General features: G+C 41.0%; 1 protein-coding gene across 1 annotated transcript in view; it reads right to left on the bottom strand.

Moving 5' to 3' along the window:
• The window catches only part of MYO7B (myosin VIIB), a 129007-nt gene that overhangs the window by 46573 nt on the left and 70825 nt on the right, over positions 1-11609 (bottom strand). The window contains exons 25-28 of the mRNA XM_027854723.1: positions 6539-6666; positions 4072-4198; positions 2495-2614; positions 348-521 (exon numbers count right to left, since the gene is read on the bottom strand). Of these exons, the coding sequence (XP_027710524.1) occupies positions 348-521; positions 2495-2614; positions 4072-4198; positions 6539-6666 (549 nt within the window). The remainder of the gene's footprint in view (positions 1-347; positions 522-2494; positions 2615-4071; positions 4199-6538; positions 6667-11609) is intronic.

Genomic DNA, 11609 nt, shown 5'->3' with positions numbered 1-11609 from the left:
TATGTTTGTGCATGTGTAAGAATAGGAATCTGTTTTAGAGAATATGAGCATCGATATATAGACATAGGTGTCTGGATAGGAGGGTGCTTGAGTGTGACAGTGTCTGGCTGGGAATCATCTGTTTGTGGGATCTGTGGGTACCTAGGTATGTGGTGACTGGGTTTGTGATATCTGAGTTTGGGTTATGGGGGTTGGGCATAGAATATCTGGTAGTCAGATGTAAGGGTGTGTAGGAGGAAATCTAGGTAACCTCTAAGTTCTTAGATTTTGTGGGTCTGTACTCAGAGTAAAAGTATGCTTGTTTGTGTGCATGTGTGTGTGTGTGTGTGTATAAATAAATGGGTTACCTTGTCATATATGGCAATATAGATGGAAAACCCAAAGAGATCCTTCAGCTGTAGTTTATCAGCTATATGCTGGCAGACTTCCCTGGAGGAAGAGGCAGAGTCGGCTGTAATCGTCAGGCTTTCCCCAGTCATCAGGGTGACGTTGAAAGGAATACGAGTCTTGGACTTGACTGCCTGTAAGAAAGTCCCCAGACAAGACTAGGATTCAGGGCCCCTTTCTATGTTCTTGAGTGGGGCTCAGGCCAAAGCCCCACAGAGTCCTTCCAGCATTTACACACTTGTGTGCATTGTGACTAGTTTTGCAAATCCCTCAGCATGAAGAGACTGTAGTTTGCTCATGGGTGTACACTATCCTATCAAGTGACCTGAGCTGGCCTTCTCCACTCACTATTGACTTCTCCTGTCCTATCTTCCTGTAGCCTGTGAATATTCCACTCTAAACTCTCTGAGGACGTACACACCTCTACATCCTCCATAGCCTCCCACAGAGCAGGCACTCAGTGAATATTTGTTGAAAGAAGGAAAATGAATATAAAATTAATATCGCCTTCCATCTGAAGAGCATATTATACTAATAAAGACTGCTTTCACATTATGTCTTCACAAATTCCTTAATGGGCATAAACAAAGGAAAAAATCCTCAGGATTTGATTCCCCAAGACATTTGGGGGTCCCAGAATACATCATGTATTGAGAGATATTTTCTGGCTTACACAACCCCAAAATAATGATTATTTTTATAGCTAGCCTTTATATGGAGCTTTAAGGGACAATCAAAAGCAGATAGGTGGTGCAGTAGACAGAGTACTGGACTTAGAGTCAGGAAGACCTGAGTTCAAATCCTTCTTCAGACCCTTACTATGTGATCCTGGGCAAGTCATTTGACCTTTTTCTACCTCAGTTTCCTCATCTCTAAAATGGGAACAATAATAGCACCTACCTCCCAGGGTTTTTCTGAGAACAAAATGAGAATATTTGCAAACCTTAGAGTGCTATAGAAACACTAGCTATCATAATTTAAGGTCTGCAAAGTGCATTGCATGTATTAGCTCATTTGGCCCCTACAACAACACTGTGAAAGTAGGTGCTATTATTTTTGGCATTTTACAAATGAGAAAAATTAAAGCTTAGGTAAGTAAAATAAGTTTGTCCAGGATCACACAGCCAATTAAGTGATAGGAGCAGTATCTGAATTCTGGTGCTTGGTTCCTTCCTATTATTTAGGCAATTTTCATGTTCTAATTAAATGATTTCTTGAACCTTTCTTAATTTTTCAATTAATAAGCCATTATTTTCTTTCCCTCCCAAATTAAAAAAAAGAAAAAAACCCATGTAACAAATACGCACAGTCAAAACAAATTCCCACTTTTGCTATGTCCAAAAATGGATTTGACATTTTGCACACCTCTCTGCTTGCTTGTTCTTTGGTACTCTTAATTAAATGATTTTGCCAATGGTGACTTTTTATGGTGTGGTGATAGAGAGTGCTTCATTGATGGGCCTCCAAATGATTGTAATCTGACTAATTGATTATTCAGAACAGTCACACTGAAAAATAACAAGGGCTCTAGTGTCCAGGCTCCCATCCAGTTGTCACTGTTCATACATAAACAGGGATAGTTTTATTCATTGTACGTGTATCCTAGCATGGTGCTGGCCATATAGCAGACACCGAATAGATATGTGATTGATAATCAGGGGGACTACCTACCCTAGGGAAACACTTTGGCCTTTTGCCATCCTCCCCATCTGCAGAAAGCACATGGAAAGCTACTATGGCTTTTCTGTGGGGTTTTGAGTAGGGGACATACTGCTGGGAGAATGATGAATGTTGAGGAAACACTATGAAGGACCCAGAACTAGAAGAAATCATGTGAATAGATTCTTCCCTCTCCTCCTTACCCTTGTCTTCACTTCCTACTGATGGTTAGAAGGAGGTCTCTCTGGAATGATATGTAATGGGGGTCTTCTGGGATAGGTGCAAAAATGCCTCTCATGGTGCCTCCACATGAAGAGACTCCATCTTTTCCCTCATGTCTTCCACCTGGAAATCCCATCTGTGGCATTCTGCGCATGTGCCAGACCCCAATTACCAATCTATTCTTCCCTCCCAGTCCCTAGAACCTGTCCCAGATGATGGCTCCTACCTGGAGCTCTAGCGAGTTGGGAGGCTCAGTCCTCACTCCATTGGCATAGGTACGCCTCAGTCTCTCTGAACAGAAGGATCTGTAGCCTGGTGGGCCTTTGTTGATGAAGTTTAGCAGGTACTGAAGGGATGAAGAAGAGAGGACAGTGAAGGTGAGAAATAGCTAATATGAAGCCAGTGGCTCCCCAAAGCAGCATCTAATGCCTCCTAGCCCAAGTCAGAAACATCACTGTGAGATTCTCAATTCCATTCAGTTCTCAGTTTTCTTCCTGAGGGGATGAGTGAGATGGGCAACTAATACAAAAATAAAAATAGCTAACATTTATATAATGTTTACTATGTGTCAGGCACTGTGCTAAGTGCTTTACAATTATTATCTTGTTTGATCCTCACAATAATCTTGGGAGATAAGTGCCATTATTATTGCAATTTTACAGATGAGGAAACTAAGGCAAACAGAGTTTAATGATTTGCCCGGGGTCACACAACTAGTAAATGTCTGAGGGTAGATTTGAACTCAGGTCTTCTTGACTCCAAGCCTTTCTCCACCATGCCACCTAGCCGGCCAAAATTAGACAACCTCCAAGTAACTTATATTGGACATTTGTAGAGTACTTAGAGGCAGCTAGATGGCTCAGTGGATAGAGTACTGGGCTTGGAGTCAGGAAGACCTGAGTTCAAATCTGGCCTCAGATACTTACTAGCTCTGTGACCCTGGGTAAGTCACCTAACCTCTTTTTACCTTAATCCACTGGAGAAGAAATTGGCAAACCACTCCAGTATCTTTCCCAAGAAAATCCCATGGATAGTATTGTTGTGTTATGGTCCACAGGGTTAAAAAGAGCTGGACACAACTGAATCACTGAAGAACAACAAAAGATCTTTCACATTTGTTATGTTGTTTTATCCTCACAACAATGCCATGAGGTAGTTAGCCCTGGTACTATCTTATTTAGTTGAGGAGGAAACTGAGGCCCAGAGAGTTTGAATAATTTGTCCAGTGTCACAGAACACGGCCCTGATAGGTCTAGGACTATAAGTAATGTCTCCTGATCCCTGGTCCAACAAGTATTTTGACACATCACACTGATTCTCATTGTTAGATTGTGATACTTTTGGGGGGGAAAGAAGAGAGGAAAAGTAGGAGAATTAACTTCTTAATTATATCCTACAATATTAAAATGAATTTTCACTGCTTTCATCCTTTTCCTCCTCTCAAAGCTAACTAAATGGCAACATTCCAAGTTATTCCCATCTGGGTCCGAGGCTTCCCCACGGGGTTTATGGAGTCCTGTCAGTCATAGGAACACAGGATTTAAAACTGGATGTCATTCTAGAAAGCATCCAGTCCACGCCTCTCAAATTGTAAATGAGAGAACTGAGGCCCAAAGGGGAGACGTGATTTATACAGGGTTGCACAGGTATTATGGAACAGAACTAAGATTTGAACCCAGGTTCTCTGATTTCAAAACCAGTTTTCATCTCCACTATACTATGGTTCCAAGTAACCCCAGAGTCTTGGGCTCCCCAGAGACCAAAGCCCTCTTCCCTGCCTCCCCAGAGGCTGGGAAATTGTACCTTCATAAACTTCTCTGAAGGGGGGAAGCAGCCGAGGCAAAGACACAGTAGAATCCACCCTCTTGCAAAACTGTTCTTGTTGTAGTTCTCAGACAGCTGCTTGCAGATTTGGCAGTAAATCTCATCTCTGTAAGAGGCACAGAAGCAGTGGGCACGGGGCTGGTGAAATGTTGGGTGAGGACGTTGTATCGTAGAAGTTAAAGATCGCCTAGTCCAGGTTCATTTACAGCAGAAGACATGGAAGCTCAAGGGACTTGCCCAAAGAAATAGAAACACTTATTTTGGTTAAGGTAGAGACCCAAGAGGTCAGAATGGGCCGGTCTACTCATTTTATAAATGAGGAAACTGAGTCCCAGATTGGGGTTAGAAGTAACTTGCCCAAGGTCACATAGAAAGTTAGTGGCAGAGATGATGATTCTGAAGATGATAAAGATAAGGAGGATGAGGAGAATGAAAGAAGAATGCTAAGAGGTGAAGGATAAGGATAGAGATGGCCCCCAGCTAAGATTTGGGCCTGAAATCTTTGGCACCTACTACATCTGTCTTCTTTTAACATCCCTTTCCTGGCCCTCAACACACTCATTCTCTGTCTCTGTCTCTCTGTCTCTCTACCTCTCTGTCTCTCTCTGTCTCTCTCTGTCTCTCTGTCTCTCTCGCCCCCCCCACCCAGGCCCCTTCACTATAGGGATCCCTTCAAAACTTATTCTCTTCAAGAAATGCACCATGTTCTGAACTTTGGCTAATCCCTTCTCCCCAACAAAATTTGCTTATCCCAGATCTTAACCCTTCAGAGCATTATGTTCTTCCGGGTGACAGCTAACTAATCTGGGGACGTCACCTATGCTGATTTATTCATGATAGCTTAATTTCCCTAGGACTCAGTTCCCTTAACTGTAAAATAAGGGGATTGGAGTTGATGACTCTGACTCTTCTCACACAAATCTATGATATAGCTCCATGAACAAGTGTTCTGGCTCTCCTAAATTCACAGCATCATAACAGTGTAAAGTCTAAGGAACCTTAGAGTTCATGTGAGCCGTCTTCCTACCTAGTGTGGGACTTTCTGCCAGATGGACAGTCAGCTTTCACAGAACAATCATAGTTAAGTGGGGAGCTCAATGCTTTACAAAGCAGCCTGTTTCATTGAGGCATGCTTCTTAGCTATTAGGAAAGTCTTTCTTATATTGAGCTGAAATCTGCTTCCCTGTACCTTTCACTTAATTCTACTCTCTGGGGCTACAAAAAATGGGTCTAACAAAACATTGTTAGTATTACTGAGTGTTACTTGTACTCTGGAAATATTTTTGGTTAAATAGGAACTCCTCACTCTGAGTTGCAGTTGTACTTCCTGAAAGCTTCGTGCAAATCAAACTTCAGTTAAGTAAAAATTTCCAAGGGAAGTTAGTTATTTTAAGAGACCAAACAGTGACTCCTTCCCTAAAGTGAAGAATCCTTCCGCGATAACCACTCCTTAATTCATCTGTTCCGGAAAACTACAACAACTGTAGCTTGCTTTTATATAGCACTCTAAGGCTTGCAAAGTGCTTTGCATGTGTTATTTAATTTCATCCTCATAACAACCCTATATGGCAGGTGATTTAATTATCTCTATTTGATAGTTGAGGAAACTGAGACTGAAAGAGGATGGAACTTGCTCAAGGCTGCACAATTAGCAAGTGCTTGAGGCAGAGTTGGAATTCAGTTCTTCCTGACTCTTAGTCCAGTGCTCTATCCGCCACATTACCCAGCTGCCTTAAAAAAAGGGATTTTTGGGGGGCAGCTAGGTGGTGCAGCAGATGGAGCACTGGCCCTGGATTCAGGAGGACCTGAGTTCAAGGCTGGCCTCAGACACATAACACTTACTAGCTGTGTGACCCTGGGCAAGTCACTTAGCCCCATGGCCTAGCCCTCACCCCCCCCCAAAAAGGCTTTTTTTGCATACATCAGATTGCTTAAAGCAAATATAGACATTTTTGTTGTAAAAATATTTATTCTAATGAAGGATAACATATTTAAATATCAGGGAACAGGAGAAACTGCTCTGGTCTATGTGTCCCAGCCTTTCAGAGCTTGAGGAAGGTAAACAGGGGTATGTTGGTAAATGTTTAACAACCAACTCTCTGAAAACAGAATGTACCCACAACATAACTCTGAAGCTTAATCTGCATTATTATCATTTTCTCCATCACTTTCTTAAGTTGATTAGACAATCAACAAAACAATAAATAGAACTCTGATTTGTAATTTGCTTATTTCTAAGGTGTAAATGCTCTCTGAAAATTTCACCATCCACTCTCTCAAGCAGTACAAGATGGACCCAGCACAGCTTGGAAGGTTAAGTAGAGTAAGGATGAAGAATTAAAGGATAGTAGCTATAGGGCAGGAAGTGGCTGGAGGGTAGTTCCGGGACTGGCATGGGAGACCAGTATCAGATAGAGCTGAGGAGACAGAACTGAAGGTCACTAACCTGATGTTGGGCTGTTGGATGCCATTTCTGATGATGAAGTGGACCTTTTCCAGATTGGACATAGGTCGTTCTGTGATAGGACTTTCTTCCTCAAAGGCCTCTTCTCCGCTGCTCAGCTTGCCTGCTACCTAAAACCCAGGTTGTGAGTAGGAAATGGGAAAAGGGGGGAGAAGCATGAGAGGAAGCCTCTTTTGGAGAATTCTCTCCCCAGGACAAAGTTGTATCCAGCGAGATGTGGGTATGAGGATTTTTTTAATTGTGAGGGGAAATGCATCTGAGACTAGAGAGAGTAGGGGGAAGGTTGCCCCATTGTGTACATCTGGGGAAAGGAGAGCAAATACACAAAATCTCCAGCTCCAGGGGCAACTAGGCGTTGTTAAAAATCTGAGGGGCCCACGTCTCTATACAGACTCCCCAAACCAACATTATTTTCTCAGTTTCTAAGGTCTAAGCATGGGACTTATCTCTCTAAATGAGGATTCCGGATAGGAGTGGTCCTGCTTTTCCCTGCCTCGACTGGAAATGTTCCTGAGTCAACCTGGTACCCAATCTGGACCCCATCCTCTCTCTCTAATTTTATCTTTCATTCTTCCTAACCTGCACTCATAGCTCCAGCTGTGTTTGATGGTCATTATTCCCTATTATTGGCCCTTACCTTTATGTCATATTCCACCTCAGCTCCACACTCATTCCTTTTCCCTATTTTTTATTGATCCTTTCTTTTTTTCCTTCCCTCCCTCCCTCCCTCTCTCCCTTCCTTCCTTCTCCCCTCTTTCATTCCTTCTTTTTTCTTCTTCCCACCCTCCTTCTTTCCCTCCCACCCTTCCTTCCTCCTTTCCTTTCTTCCTTCCCTCTCTCCCCCCTTCCCTCTAAAAACCTTATGATTAGATCATAGAAATCTTGTAATTTCTGAAAGCTGAGAAACTAGAAGGAAAACCAGAAATCATTTAGTTCAACCCCTTCCTTTTACAGATGAGAAAACTGAGAGTCAGAGAAGGGAAGTGACTTGCCTGAGATCATATAGCTAAAAAGTGATAAGGTTATTTTTTAAATAACATGAGAGCACTTGAGGGAAAAAAATGGAAAAGAAATGAGAGCTATGAAAGAAGGAATTGGAAAGAGAATTAACAGTTTTGCCTAAAAGGTACAAAACTTTGTCCAAACAACAAACTCTGAAAATCAGAATGAACCAAATAAAAGTCAATGACTCTATGAAGTAATAAGACATATTAAATCAAAGTTCAAACACTGAATATATAGAAGAAAATGTAAGGTATTTCAGTAAAAACAGCTGACCTAAAAACAGATCAAGGAGAAAAAAAAGTAAGAGTCATTGGAGTATCTGAATGCAGTGACCAAAAGAAGAGCCTAGATCTCTTATTTCAAGAAATCTTAAAATTCTCAGAAATGTCATGGCTAAAATCCAATTTTCAGTCAAAGAAGAAGTATTGCAAGCAGCGAGGAAGAAAGAATTCAAATACCAAGGAATCAGTCAGGATCACGCACAATTTAGCAGCCACTGCTATATAAGAACAGAGATCTTGGAATACAATATTCCAGAAGGTGAAGGAAATGAACTTATAGCTAAGAATAATTTATCCAGCAAAATTGAGTATAATCCTCTAGAAGAAAAAAATAGAGCTTTAATAAAATTGAGGACATCCAAGCAATCCTGATGAAAATAACAAAGATATAGATAAACTTTGATGTTCAAACACAGAAGAGAAGAAAAACATAAAAACATGAATGAACAATGATAAAGGACTAAACAAGGATAAACCACTTACATTCAAATGTAGGAGATGATACACATGTTCCCTCTGAACCTTATTAGCATTAAGGGTCATAGAGGTAGTGCAATTAGACAAAGCCTGGGAGAGGTTCTATCATGTATTATCTTAAGAAGAGAATGGAAAGAAAGGGGAAAAGGAACACATAGGTGGGGGGGAAGAAGGGGAAGAATATTAGGGAAAATTATTTCACATGATCAGAGTGTGCAAGTAGACATATGTACAAACAAGGAGCATGGGATTGGGAGAGTGGCTGACACTTGAACCTCACTCTCATCTAAATGGTTAAAAGAAGGAAGAATACACACACACAGAGTTGAGTAGAGAAATATATTTCACTCAACAGAGAAGTAGGAAGGAAAGAAGGTAAGGAGAATTAGAGAGAAGGTAGATTAAGGGAAGGATTAGTACCAAGCAAAACAAACTCTAAGAATGCATAAAAATATTTATAGCTCTTTTGAGGTAGTAAAGAACGGAAATCTTAGGCAGTGCCCATAAATTGGGAAATGGATGAACAAAATGCTGTATATAAATATGATGGAATGCTATTGGGCTGAATCAGTGTAATGACTAACCATAGTTCCAGACGACTAATGATGAAATATACAACCCACCTCCTGATAGAGAGGCAAAAGATTCAAAATGCAGAGTTAGGCAATTTTTAGGGGGGTGGGACATGGCCAGTGTAGAAGTTTGTTCCGAGTTTTGATTGACTATACATACACATACATTTTGTTTTAGTTATATCTGACTCTTTGTGACTACATGGTTTTCTTGGCAAAAATACTAAAGTGGTTTACCATTTCCTTCTCTAGCTCATTTTATAGATGAGGAAACTGAGGCAAACCAGATTAAGTGACTTGCCCAGGGTCACACAGCTAGTAAGTGTCTGAGGCCAGATTTTAACTCAGGAAGGTGGATCTTCCTGACTCCAGGGCCAACATCTATCCAATATGCCACCTAGCTGCTCTCCCCCTCCGTGTGTGTGTGTGTGTGTGTGTGTGTGTGTATGTGTGTGTGTATTTTATTTTTCAAGATGGGGAGAGGGTAAGAAGCCAGATTTTGGTTGATTAAAACAAAATATTTTTTTAAAAGTGATGGGACTAGAAGGCAAACCCAGATCCTTGGATTCCAAAGTTCTATTCATTATACCAAGCTACCTCTCATTATTATAAATTATTATTCAAATCCTATCCCTTGTGGGTTATTATTTATCATTTATGAATACTGTTGGATTCTAGGTTTATATGGCTAAAAATTTGTCTAGCCCAAAAAGTTTGCTCTAAAGGTCAGGCTGACCTCAGAGATGCTCCAGGGAGGCTAGATAGTTGTAAAGAATGCTTGGATTCTACCCAGTGCCTATTTTGGGTTCACACAAAGTTTGTGTTTTGGGTTCCCCAAAATAGATTGACTTTACCTGCTGATACATATATATACATACATTATATATATTATATAAAAATCTCCTCTTGGAGACAACCTACTGCCTATACGAGGCCAATCAGGCAAATGTCCTTATACCTTGTCTAAACTCTTTATAATGTAAACTCACAAAGACTTGAAGAGGGAGCCACCCTTTCTCTCTCTCTCTGTCTCTGTCTGTCTGTCTGTCTGTCTCTCCCAAATGCCCTCTTATTAGCTGTGTGACCCTGGGCAAGTCACTTAACCCCATTGCCTGGCAAAAAAAAAAATGCCCTAATAAATTTCTATCTAAAACCATTTCAGATTTTGGGGTTGTTCTCGTGAACAACACATCCTCCGAGCCCAGCTCAAATCTAATACTTCCATGAAGCCTCCCTTGAACACAAGCAGACAATGCATCCAAAACAAATTTGTATCCAGGAAGCACTACAACATATGAGTTTTTGTTATTACCCCAGACCATAGTAGTCTCTTTTCTTTGAGCTCTTTTAACCTTTTCTCCATCTCCCATTAGGCATCTATCATACATTGTCTGACATTGTTCTTCAACTATATACAATAGTCTTGTTTCCTCTGCTAAACTCTAAACACCTGGAGAGTAGGGATTGTGTTCTACATATCTCTGCAGCCCATCCAGTGCCCTGCCCAGATCTGGACACACAGTAAGAATTCAATAACTATTTATTGAATGGAATAAAATATCTCTTCCAAGGCTCCTCATGAATTTTCCTCAAAGTCCAAAATTATCTTCGTGGATCTCAAGTCTTTTCATCTCCTTAATCTATATGACCTATGTCCATGATTTGCCTATTTTTTTCTATTCTGTTTCACATATTTTTATTACCCCATTCTCTTGTCTCTTCTCTGAAAAGTTTGGTGGTGAAGATCTGTTACTCAGAAGATGTAATTAGATTCTTCCTTCTTTTGGGGGTTTGGGGAAAGGGAGTAGATGAGTAGGGAAGGGTAGAGCAACATACAAAATAATGTGAATTTAATTCAAAGCATAGAAATTACTCTACACCCTTCATTAAACAGAATCATCCCTATCTTATAGAAGATAAAACTGAGGCCCAGAGAAATAAAGTGAATTACCCCAAATCATAGAGCAGACCAATGACAGAACCAGAATGCAGGCCTACTCTCATGCTCTTTCCACTACACCCACTCTACCCACTAGTGCATCAGGGAGGACGTCTCTGGATAGCATGGAAGCTACAGAATGGAGGATAGCCACATCTTGCGGCCCCTACCTCTCCTGTCAACCTGGACGAACGCTTCAGCTTCATGGAGGAAATGTCTCTGTTGTTCTTCCTCCAAGTGGAATTCTGAATAAGAGAAAAAAGAAGGAAGCCCAAGGGTGAAAGAAGTACATAGGTTTGGGAGGGGAAAAGATAGTGGGAGAAGGGAAATGAAATCCCTGATTGTGTGAAAGGAACCAGCAAGGCAAGCCTAGAGCTTGTGGAACTTATTGAGCAATATAAAGTTAAAAAAAAAACCACAACATCCCACAACCATTCTCTGGTGTTTGTTCAGTGGTTAGAACATTGTGTCAGTGAAGTCAAAGTCTCAGGTTTGATCAATTTAGCTTTTCTCTCTTTCACCACTAATTATCTTCATCTCCACTTCCACTATTGTATGGACACTCCTTGGATCTTGTCACTACTTGAAACTGCTCCATGTTCAAGATTTTGAACTCAGAGTTCCCTTCACTATGAACACAACTGCCTCACTTCCATTTCTTCCTCTCCCTCCCATCTTCTAGATCTGTTGCACATACCCATCATGACTTCTAATCCCTTGATGGCTCCCTATTCTTTCAGGCCATCAACCATATTCTGGACATAGAAGATGTTCTAAGT

Source organism: Vombatus ursinus, unplaced genomic scaffold, assembly GCF_900497805.2.
Source record: "Vombatus ursinus unplaced genomic scaffold, bare-nosed wombat genome assembly UNPS02010548.1, whole genome shotgun sequence".
NCBI classification, from domain to species: domain Eukaryota; kingdom Metazoa; phylum Chordata; class Mammalia; order Diprotodontia; family Vombatidae; genus Vombatus; species Vombatus ursinus.
The sequence above is the reverse complement of the archived record's forward strand: the minus strand, read 5'-3'. Positions and strand labels throughout refer to the sequence as shown.